The sequence below is a fragment of the Tachysurus vachellii genome, chromosome 2 (genome assembly GCF_030014155.1).
Source record: "Tachysurus vachellii isolate PV-2020 chromosome 2, HZAU_Pvac_v1, whole genome shotgun sequence".
In the NCBI taxonomy this organism is placed as follows: Eukaryota; Metazoa; Chordata; class Actinopteri; order Siluriformes; family Bagridae; genus Tachysurus; species Tachysurus vachellii.
This window is the reverse complement of record NC_083461.1, coordinates 1685572-1698334: the sequence shown is the minus strand read 5'-3', so window position 1 is coordinate 1698334 and position 12763 is coordinate 1685572. Positions and strand designations below refer to the sequence as shown.

Below are 12763 nucleotides of genomic sequence, written 5' to 3'. Positions count from 1 at the left end.
TGGGCACTGTAAAATAAACAGCACTTTTACATCTTTGCGAGTATTGCCATCATTTTTTTTTTAGTTATTCTTCTTTGGAAACCCAGTTACGCCTGACAGCGGGTCTGCGAAGACCTGTTGTCTAACAAAATGAATTGGAATCCTCTGTATGAGACAAGGGGGCACGGTGGCTTAGTGGTTAGCACGTTCGCCTCACACCTCCAGGGTCGGGGTTCGATTCCCGCCTCCACCTTGTGTGTGTGGAGTTTGCATGTTCTCCCCGTGCCTCGGGGGTTTCCTCCGGGTACTCCGGTTTCCTCCCCCGGTCCAAAGACATGCATGGTAGGTTCTCTGGAAAATTGTCCGTAGTGTGTGAATGAGTGTGTGTGTGTGCCCTGCGATGGGTTGGCACTCCGTCCAGGGTGTATCCTGCCTTGATGCCCGATGACGCCTGAGATAGGCACAGGCTCCCCGTGACCCGAGGTAGTTCGGATAAGCGGTAGAAAATGAGTGAGAGAGTGAGAGACTTAAATTCTAGATGGTAAAATGTGCCACATGATTCTGTACTGTACTTTAACTGTGTTGTTGCTAAATATGCAACAAATTTAACAAATAAATTTCATTAATTGTTAATTTTTAATTATTAATAATCATTTAAAACTGACTGATGATTTCCCATTACAAATACACCAGGATGATTCTTTGTTCCCCAAAATCAAAAAGTTCTAAAAAGATTTAAAAATCTGAAAGACATCAGTATGATATAGAAAGAAAAAAGAGAATGAAATCAGATTACTGAAGTCTTGTGTGTTTTCTTTAGAAAGAAATCTCCTTGCTCACACGAGTAATGGCTTTGTTGATGCTGATGGAATCAAAGACAGAAATTAGAAAAACAAATAAAAATATGAATAAATTCCAGTTTAGAGTAAATACTGATAAAGCCATCACATACCTCTCAACCTTCAGCCCAGACTCACACAGATTCACCAGAACCTGGAGATGTAGATGAGTGACAACATGCTAAAGAGAGAGAGAAAGAGAGAGAGAGAGAGAGAGAGAGAGAGAGAGAGAGAGAGAATTGATTAATCTTGACTCCAGGTCGTGTTTGTTAATGAAATAAATCATGTTAACTCACCGGCTCCTTTTCCCAGCTGAAGAGATTGTTCTTAAAATGTTCAGCCACGACTTTGAGCTCGTACGTATGAGTCACCTCACGTTTTTCCCTCAGAGTTTGTGGGGCTTTCAGTTGCTCTGCAATCTTCTGCAGTGCTTCATCCATAGTCTTCCTCTTCTACAAATGTGATCATCATACACAATATTAATACAGCATTAATATCCAATCTATAAATCTAATATCTAATACAGAACCCTAACCCTGTTTAATTTGTGTTAATGTGTAATTCATCATTACAAAGTAAACTGTCATTTTTAACACTATTGTAATGTCACAAGTTCCTCATTAACCTGCAGTGACCAGGTGATGCTGCACCTTTTCTATTTAAACCCCAGGGATAAATGTCATTAATGTCATTAATATTTGATGTTAATTCTTGAAATCTAGGCGTGGTCGAGCACCGGTTTGTGAATGGAGAACAGAGTCGAGGGGATAGAGTGGTGAGGATCACACACACACACACACACACACACACACACACACTTTTATCTGGATACCTGACCCGATCTCATCCCCATAACAAATGTCACCTGTATGTAACAGGTGTGGGCGGGGCTTAGTATTTGAATTGCCAACTTTGATTAAAAAATTGTGTAAAAGTTGCTGTAAAAGTTTCCTTACGCTTCTTTAAAGAGTTTACACTTCTTCATGTGACAACAAGAACTAACTCACTAATAGATTTTCATTTTTACCTTAAACTAAAAGTATGGTGTCATTTATTAAATAAAGTAAATGTAATCATTGTAAAGTTTCTGTTGTGTTATAGGAATTAAACACTTTAGGGACATGGTGTTACTTCATCACTAAATTCATCAATATTTCTACATTTCTGTAAATCTGCTTTATTACAACAGTTCTACACAAATAAAACTGAATATTTCACTGTAACATCACACAGTTTATTAGGTTCATATTTCCTTTATTTTCTACTCAGAATGAAGAACTTTAAATAAACTGCAGTTCAGTAGAAGTGGAAGTGGTTTACTCACTCGTACAAGATCATCATATTGTCTTTCCAGGATCTTTTTTTTTTCAGGGTCCTTTTCATTTGTAATCATGATTTTTTTTATTTGCAGTGGAATCTCTATGGTGTCTATCAGGTCAGTCACTGTGAAGTCAGTAGGTGGGACTGGTCTGGCTCTTGTGACAGGGGTGGGTGATTTACAAAGGACTTCACTCAACATTATTTTAGATATGTTCTAAATAATGTTGAGAAAGAATAAAATAAACATTAACATTTTACTAAATAAATCACTGTATGATTCGTTTTACAAATAAAACACAAACCTTTGCAATGGTAAATCATTTGCTTATTAGTTGAATTTATTTTTGTGATCCACTGTTAAAGTTTTTTAAAGTAATGCTTCACTTTATTTATTAATTGGCCATCCATTCATTGTGAAATGACTAAGTCTTTAAAATACTATATAAATATACATAAAACATACCATGTCACCGTAGTTACAAGGCGTCTGAGACACTTGAGCAAGTCTCGCAGCCTCACTGACATTTTTGTTCAGATAGACAAACTGATCTCCAAATGAAGTTGTGGTAAGTTTTACCTTTAGAAAGAAGAAAAGAATAAAAACAAATGAATAAATAGTTCCAAATATCTATTTCCATATATATCTATATGTGTATTCGTCTATATAACACTAACGGTCTCAGTGTGTTGAAGCCAGTAAGCACAAAAGATATCAGAAAGACAAGTCTTTAATCTTTTGTCCATGTAACATCCATAGCTGAGTTCATCAGGCCTGCACGAAGAAACTGCATAGACTGAAATATAAAAATAAAGGACTTTTAGACGTATGAGAATATTAAAATTAATTATTACTTTTTAATTTAATAATTTGTACTAACCGTTGCTGTCCTTCAGCTGATCCACCATTGATCCAGAACGACACGCTTCTATATAAATCACCATCTACAAACATTGACCAGGATTTAAACAAATTCTGATTGTGAGCTCGACAAACATGAGACTTTCCAGTCATCACCACACACTTGATCAGTGTACACCTACACATTCAGGTAATTATCTAATCAACCAATCATGAGGCAGTATGTAAATAATATATGTGTAATATATAAATCACACAGATACAAGTCAAGAGTTTCAGTTAATGTTCACATCAAACATCAGAATGGGGAAAATTGTAGAGATTTTAATTGTATTTAAAATATATAATGCCGGGGGCACGGTGGCTTAGTGGTTAGCACGTTCGACTCACACCTCCAGGGTCGGGGTTCGATTCCCGCCTCCACCTTGTGTGTGGAGTTTGCATGTTCTCCCCGTGCCTCGGGGGTTTCCTCCGGGTACTCCGGTTTCCTCCCCCGGTCCAAAGACATGCATGGTAGGTTGATTGGCATCTCTGGAAAATTGTCCCTAGTGTGTGATTGCGTGAGTGAATGAGAGTGTGTGTGTGCCCTGTGGTGGGTTGGCACTCCGTCCAGGGTGTATCCTGCCTTGATGCCCGATGACGCCTGAGATAGGCACAGGCTCCCCGTGACCCGAGGTAGTTCGGATAAGCGGTAGAAGATGAATGAATGAATGAATATATAATGCCTGTCCATGACCATGATAATTAACTGTCACTTAATTAAGAACTTTGGGTGTTTGTTAATTTACATATCTACTGAAACTGTATATTTTACTACTTAAAAGAATTAAACACTGTAAGGAGCCTAGACTCGGTATTTGAACCTATATTCTCTCACCACTTGGTCTTTTGTAGATGACCAAAGAGAAATACAATTCAAAACTCAACAACACTGTGGTGCAATCTGTGAGATTTGTAATATATTATATATATTATGCATCTTTTTGCACAGAAATATGAAATAGAAAGAATAAAATTAAACAAATGTATTTTTAAAATACTTACCTGTGAAAATTTGCCTGCCTTTGACATTGCTGTCACTGTCTTAATGAGGTCATGTGCATAAAGCTGTAACAGAAAACATCTGATTATTACTAATCCTGATCTCAGTATTATATGGTACTTAATATATAGAGACTTGTTGTGTCCAATTCCTTCATTATTCATTTACAGTTGTGCTAAAAAGTTTGCATACCCTGAAAGAAATTGTTAAACATTGCCATTCATTTGGAAAATATGACTGATAATGCAAAATATTTTTTTCTTATTTAAAGATAGTGGTGATGTGAAGTTGTTAATTATCACATACAGTGAGGGAAAAATTATAAACTTTTAATTCTGTATATCTCTTTTTGATTTTGTACGTTTGTTCACTGACAAAGAAACAATCCGTCTATAATTTTAATTGTAGGCTCATTTAATTGTAGGCTCGCAAGATCTCACCCCAGGGAGTCTCAGTGATCATGAGAATGGTGAGGAATCAGCCCAGAACTACAAAGGAGGATCTTGTCAATGATCTCAAGGCAGCTGGAACAAGTCACCAAGAAAACAATTGGTAACACACAATGACCTGAAGGACTGAAATCCTGCAGTGCCCACAAGGTCCCCCTGCTAAAGTAAGCACAAGTACAGAACCGTCTGAAGTTCACCAATGAACATCTGAATGATTCAGAGGACAACTGGGTGAAATTGTTGTGGTCAGATGAGACCAAAAGCAAGCTCTTTGGCATCAACTCAACTTGCCGTGTTTGGAGGAGGAGGAATGCTGCCTATGACCCCAATAACAACATCCCCACCATCTAACATGGAGGTGGAAACATTATGTTTTGGGGTGTATTTCTGCTAAGGGGACAGGACAACTTCATTGCATCAAAGGGATGATGGACTGGGCCATGTACCGTCAAATCTTTGGTGAGAACCTACTTCCCTCAACCAGGGCATTGAAAATGGGTTGTTGATAGGTATTCCAGCATAAGTGGCCTAGCCAGTCTCCAGACCTTAATCCTATAGAAAATATGTGGAGGGAACTGAAGGTTCGAGTTGCCAAACGTCAGCCTCAAAACATTAATGACTTGGAGAGGATCTGGAGTGGGAAAAAATGTTGTGTATGAAGCCGCCCAGAGACTGTCATGCCTTCTTTTGAACGAATGTTATGTCAGTCAGCTGTATGGTCTGGTCTTCATCAGCAGTCAGGTCTGCATTGAACTCAGAGTTTACGATGACCCATTAGTTCCTCAGGAGCTCTCAGTTGCACTATTATAAACTGTTGTAGAAAGGACATTATTTACATTTACACTATTTACTGTAGCGTGTCACCCAAATGAGGATGGTTCCCATCTGAGTCTGGTTCCTCTAAAGGTTTCTATTTCTTATCATCTCAGGGAGTTTTTCCTTGCCGTCTCCTCCGGTTTGCCTTTTTTAAATTAATTTTAAACTTTAATTGTATATATTCATTTATTTATTTTTATCCTTATTTTTTTTTCTTATTATTATTATTATTATTATAAATTTATTTCCTTTTTGTCTTCCTTCTGATTCCATGGGAAAGTGCTATTCAAATAAATTGAATATCTTTGGAGAGGAGTCAACAAGGCCTACTGTGAACAGTACACCATCCCCACTGTATATAGGGATGTGGTAGCCTGCTGGTTATGGTGTTGGACTGGAATCCCAGGTCCACCAAGCTGCCACTGCTGGGCCCCTGAGCAAGGCCCTTTTACTTTCAATTGCTCAGTTGTATAAATTGTAAGTCACTGTGGATAATGCCAGAAAGGTAAATGTAAATGTGAGCTCCAGGGGCACAGGGCAGTTAGGAGACATTGATGGCAAGATGAATGCAGCATGTTATTAGGAAATACCTGCAGATAATTTCCATTCTGCAGCACGAAAACTGCACATGAGACAATCTCGGATGTTTCAACATGACAGTGATCCAAAGCACAATAAAAGGCTGACCCTGCAATGGATGCAGCAGGAAAAGGTGAAGGTTTTGGAGGCCATCTCAGCCTCCTGACCTCAATGTCATCTCAAACATGCAGTTTCAGCAGGACAACCAACAAATTTACAGGAACTGGAGGCATTTTAACAAGAGGAATTGGCAGCTCTACCACCTGAGAGAATTAAACAGCTCATGCACAATTATTACAAAAGACTGCATGACATTGTTGATGCTAAAGGGGGCAATGCATGATATTAACTAAAGGTATGAAAACATACTGTACCTTTGAACAGGGATTTTTCTTTTTTGTTATCTTTTGTTTGATGATTGTTCCATTCTTTTATGCCTTACATATTAACTTGAGTCTTATAAGAAATAAAATACATTTGTTTTGCCTTCTCACTCATGTTTTCTTTAAAAAATGGTTCACATCCTGCAAATTTTCCTAAAGTATACAGACTTTTGAGCACAACTGTAACTGCACTCAGCTGTGTTTTTGCACACTTTTGTTTAACTCTCTGAGAGCAGTGAGCAGATTTGATTATGTACATCGATTTTCTTAAAATTAAAATTCAATTAAAAAAAAAGACAATTTTAATTTTAAGAAAATCGATGTCATGCAGTCTTTTGAACAGTTTTAGACTGTCTAGATAACCACCTTTAAACCAAAATAGTATTTAAACATCTGATCTTTCTGGACCTTAAACTGCCAAACCTCACCCTCTGTTACTTCACACAACTCTGGACAACTAACTTCTGTTCTTACTTCACATCACTTAACTGCCTTAAGCATAATGATTCCTTCTCTACAACATCAGGAGGATCAGGAGGTCTGTCTCTGAACACCATCACACTTGGATTCTGAATGCAGTTTAATCCTCATTACAAGCACTCAACTCTAAATACAGTAGAGAAAGACATAATTTACTAAACTTACTGTGGAATTTGGAAAGTGAAAGACACCATGACCTCCATGGTCTGATAAGTAGATGAACACAGTATCATTTTTACCACTGAAAGATAATCAAAATAATAAAAGTCAGCGTATTTTCACACACATCATATACACTCATGTATTTGGACAGATTTATTGTAATTTTTAATGTCTACTAGAATAAACAGGTTATTATGAATTTGGAATCTGTTGCTGTTAAATTTCCACAGAACAGTCAGTGCTGAGAATCAGACCATCATTAGACTGAAAAATCACACAAACACTTAAAAAAAATCACTGGTGAGCTCAGAAAGGCTTTCCTACGGAGCGCTTATTACAATATTCACACCACTGAAGTCTCAAAAAAAGGAAAAGCAGATCAGAGTTTGCTAAAAACTTCCAAAAATAATTCTGATAAAATCTGAAACAACCACAGTAAGCAGTACTGGATCAATATTGGATCATTACTGGATATAGAAGCTGCATCATAATACCCAAACACTACTTAGTCAAGGCCCTTTCTCAAAACCCAGCGTATAAACACCACACAGACTGGTGGGCAAATCTACAGTAAGGCCACCAGTCACCCTGAAGGAGTTACACAGTATAGTGGCTAATAATGGACTGAAAGTGAACCTCACAACCATTTCAAGAGCTCTGAATAACTGAGGACTGTGTAGGAGGCATAGCTAAAAAACATCTCAATAAGATCCATCTAAAAACACAAGCGTGTCCCAGATTGAGATATTGTGTTTGGGCAAGTATTAAAGTATCTGTGGTTCAAACCTAAAGCAGGCCATAGCTCAATATTATCCCTACAGTGAAATATGGTGGTGGCAGCAGCAGGCTCTGGGGATGGTTTCTGAAATTCAATGGATAAAAGATGAAACAGAATACAGGGGCATACTACAAGAAACTCTGGCTCAGTACAAGACCTCAGTCCAGTTGAGAAGCAAAGTGGCAGCGATTAGAAATCGTTGTCAAAAACATTCTTCAGGATTTCACAGCTGGTTGAAACTTACTCAAACACTTACTGCAGCAGGAGAGTTTATAAACTAGTCTGAAGATGGTAAGCAGTTCTTTTTATAAATGTGAACAAAAATTATTTTAACATTTAAAATTTTGTTAAGATAATATTTCTTTATATTGTTTGCAATAAAACAATGGCTGAAGGAACCTGAACAATATAAAAAGTAAAATTGACCTACAGTAATGGACATAAATACCTTTGTATGACTTTTTTCTTGACAGCAGTTGAATCTCCACGCAGTGCAGCAAGAAAGTTTTTAGCTGAAACATCCTGATAATGGACCATTTAGAAAGGTAGATTCCAAATCACAAAAAAGGAAAAACAATAAAGTATAATGTGAGTATTTAAATGTTTGTTTGTATAGAATACGTTACCGCTCCAGTGTAGTCCTTTGGAACCCCAGTGTAAACATTAGGTCCATTTGGTACATTAATGATTTTACCCTTATCAGGGTTTCTGCAGAAAAATATCACACTTTATTATGAATATTTATTCATCATATCATTATATAACTGGTGACACAGTGATACAGTGAGTAGCTCTGACACTCACAGACCCACATACAGCTCCATAAGGTACTGACTATGTGGACTTTTTTTTAGGTTCTCCAGACTTCTTGTGCCATAAAGTCATGCCAGTTGATGGACTGGATTAGATAAATTGCCACTGAGGGTGAATGAATGTGTAAATGTGTGTCTGTTGCCCTGTGATGGACTGGTGTTCCAACTAATGTGAGTTTTCCAACCTCATTCCAGCATTACAGAGAGAGACAAAATACCAATTGTGTCCTCACCAACTTCTCTAAACAAACATCTAACCTCAGGTGACACCAAAAAGTAAACCATTTTCATTGAATTTCCAATCAATCCCAAAAAGTGAAATAAGCTTCAGGAACGAGGTGAAGAAAAAATAAGTGCACCCTATAATTCAGTAACATGTAGAGCTCCATGTTCTTCTTATGATAAAGATAAACACCTGAGTGTTCCAGAACACTGATCAGTCCAAAGGTCTTCTATATAGAGACAGTCAGACATCTTGATGATTAACTAATCTTGTGCATTTCATTATGAAATCCTGGGTGCTAATTATTCTTTTAATGATTGTGGTAGCAGGATACTGTAAATAACAATAATAGATTTGTCTCATAAGGTTGCTGTGGACAGGGCCTTCTGGATTTTTCCCACCTGATTTCGAAATGTTGGTTCACATTTTGCGAAACAAAATCACTACAAATTTTAAAGAAGTAAGGACTAAGGACATACTTCTGCAATATATTCTTGTTGATCCATCAGAATGAACATGTAGATGGAAAATTTTTACTTCTACTCCTGTAACTATGTAAAACTCACTGTTTATTATTAGCGATGTCATCATACATCATCACTACAATCTGTTCATCTGGAATCCCATTCTGGTGCATGACTTGGTAAGCGTGACACACATTGGCCTGCAACAGAAACAGTAAATATAGTTATGAAAAAAAAAATATTTTTTTATGTATAAACAAGCCTATGATTTTAATATTCTCACCTGATCACGGTAGTCTACCCAACCTGTAGAACCCGCTGCCAGGAGAACCCAGTGTTTGCTTTTGCCTGCTGCCATTTCGACTACAAAGTTCGTACAAAGCAGAAAATTATTAGTTGTCACTGGACCAACAAAACTGAGTATTGCTAATTAAAATAAAATAAACACATCATATTTATTGTGCCCCACTTCTGACGAATTCTGTATTCTCACTGGTCAAAAGGTGTCGACTAGTGTTCTATAACAACAGCTTTGATATTAGAGAGAAGAAAAGCTGGTGAAGGAACGATGAAGGATTTAAAGCTGTTAATGGAAGTGAGAACAGGAACTAACCTGTTTCATAAACATGAAATGTAAATATAAACAGATAAAAAGTAGATTTATTAATATATATATATATATATATATATATAGTTATATATATATATATATATATATATATATATATATTTGTTGCCAAAATTTTGTGATTAAAGGAATACACTTGTTATGGGAAAATAATGTACTTTATTATAGTACTGTGGTGATTTATTTTATAATCATTAAGTACTTAAAATTCTCATACAGCCTGTTTATAAAAGTCTTAAGATTCTGTTTATTTTCCACTCATTTGTTCTAGTCAGTGCTGCTCAATGGTGAGGAATCAGATTAATAAAATATTCGTCTTAGTTTTGTTTCTTTAATTCTTATAGTATTTCCACCACAATATCAGTAACTTTATCACACCATCACTCAGTATTTTACTGTAACTTTATCACATACTGTGTCTTATTACTTACAAAAGAACTCACTTAGCTTTCATTTAATTAAAGCTTTCTGTTAATAAACTGTAAATAAAACCTTTTCACTTTAATTGGATTATTAGTGTTAAAACAGAAGTAATGTGTTGGTTCTTACCTTGGTTCTTTCTCTCCTGCGTCTGTTTCAGCTCTCTGTTAGTTAGACCTGAAGTGTCCTGAAGAGGTGCACTGGGGTATTTATTATCACGGGTCTCATGAGTCATTTGCAACTAAAGGAAGATTTCCAGTGAACCACGAGTTCAAAAGAATTATTGAGAAATTCAAATGCAAACTCAGTCACACCCATTTACTGTTTTAATGTTATTCACAGCATTGAGATACATGAGTCACGTTAATGAGGGTTTATATAAAGCTGTGAAAGTTTGGCTGAAATTACATGTTAATATATTACTTAGACTTGTTAATATATTACTTCTACCTGTTAATATGTCCAAGCTCAACAATCACATCCTACTAGTGACTTAATAACTTTATTAATTTTATTAAAATACAGCTGTTTCTGTAAAACTTTAACAACTGTTCTCAGACCAGTCCTTCACACTTACTGGTTTATCATCTAGGATCAACACTGATTGACTGTAGTATGTGAACCACAGTCAGAACCATCACAGACAAAAGGAGTATCAGACGCTCATTAACATAGAGAGTGTAACCTTGTTAACATTAAAAACTTGAGGTCATGATTCCAGCAGTATTGAAGACTTGCTGTTTGAATGTCTGTGGTTAAGTCCTCACTGAACCTGAGGTACTCCTACATGTCTTAGGTCTGAGATACTGCAAATAAATGTCTTTAGCAGGATGTGTGCTAGTAAAATATATTGGTTAAGAAAAACAAACAAGAAGGAAGTGCTGGGGTGTTATTAGTGTATTACAGATTGTTGTTGGTGGTTGATATGTGATCCTGGGTGATATGTGATCCTGAGTGAAGAACTGAAGTGATTGTAAATTTCTTCAGAAAGAAATCTCCTGTATAACGTGATCAGTGCCTTCAGTTATGCTGAGACAAACAACAAAATCAGACAGGACTGAACAAGTTTACTTAAATACGTCTTTTATTCTAGTGACATGAATCCGTTTACTTCTCATTTCTCATGAAGTAGAATCATGTTGATTCTTCTCTCTTTGCCCTCCTGTGACTGGTATTTAGTGTAATACACAGATGCCAGATTTCACTTTGGATTCGTTTGAAGTAATAAAAAACTTTATAAGGAAACGAGCAATAATAAAGGACTCTGTGTCCTTCATGAAGCATTATATTAGTTATTTATTATTTAGTTAATTTATAAGTTATTTACATTAAATCCTAGAATAAATGTTTAACCATAATTTAATCAATATAGTATCAAAACTACAGTATATTTCCATCTAAATACATTCATGTGAATCTGTAAATATTAGGGCTTTAAACAAACTGCATCTCAGTAGAAGTGGAAGTGACTTACTCACTCTTTTAAGATAATTATTTTTAGTTTGAATTTAGTTTGAATTCACTGGCTATTTTCAAGCGGCGGTTGAAGACCTACTTATTCAGGAAACACTTCAACTAGCACTTCTTTCCTTATCTTTCGCATTTAAAAAAAAAAAAAAAAACACACCTTTGACACTTTTTCACTGTAACTTTGAACAAATGTTTTAAACTCATGGTATCTTAAGTATGTAACTTAGTGAGCCAGCATCAATGTATTCAATGTTAGAGATTTAAGCACTTATGTACGTCGCTCTGGATAAGGGCTGTAAATGTAAATGTAATGTAAATGAATTAGCAGTGGAACTTCTGTAGTGTCTATCACCTCAGACACTTGTCAGTAAGCTGGGATGATCTGAACCCCCTGAAAGAGTCGTGTGTGATTCACCATGAAATTTGTTGAAAATTAATATACAATTAATAAATGTTCTAAAATTAAAGAAAATAATTAAATAGACTTCACCATTTCATTAGATAAAATGAAATACTTTAAGCATTTAAACATTGTTGGTGAGTCATTTTTTTGTTGATAAAATGCTTTTTCATGTTTCAAGAAATGCTTTAATTAATTTGTATTAGATATGACAAAGACTTACAAATGAATATAAAATATGACAATTTTTTTTTTTTTAATAAAGCATGTCAACATAATTACACAGCATCTGAGAGTCAGGTAGAAAAACTGATAAACAAATAATCTAAATATTTACTGTATATTATTTCTTATATTTCCATATGAGTCTTCATCATATATAACAATAAATCTCATGATAAGTATTTAATATGTTGTCATAATAAGAATCACAGCTTTTTTCCTCAGGCTTTTAGTAACTTGACCTTGAATACTGACCCAGTGGAAACCCAATGAACAATTTTGGTGCAAACAGGAGATTCAGGGCAGGCAGTTATTTCTGAAGTGAATTAGGCAGCTGTGGTTTTATGTTTTTTTGCATACAATCCAGGTTAGTACCCAGACATCCCTTTTAGAGAGCTTTCTTCTGTTACTCCTGTTGGATGTGGTTTGTCATTCATG

General features: G+C 35.8%; 1 protein-coding gene across 1 annotated transcript; it reads right to left on the bottom strand.

Moving 5' to 3' along the window:
- Positions 1–332: 332 nt before the first annotated feature.
- LOC132861776 (legumain-like) lies at positions 333–10505 on the bottom strand. The gene is made up of 14 exons (XM_060893357.1): positions 10363–10505; positions 9469–9548; positions 9288–9385; positions 8313–8394; positions 8135–8208; positions 6912–6987; positions 4042–4104; positions 3017–3080; positions 2814–2932; positions 2602–2715; positions 2143–2352; positions 1115–1270; positions 932–999; positions 333–841 (listed from the first exon to the last, which is right to left on the bottom strand). The coding sequence occupies exons 1-14, from the start codon at positions 10466–10468 to the stop codon at positions 796–798; spliced, it is 1356 nt and encodes a 451-aa protein (XP_060749340.1). The 5' UTR covers positions 10469–10505; the 3' UTR covers positions 333–795.
- Positions 10506–12763: the final 2258 nt, after the last annotated feature.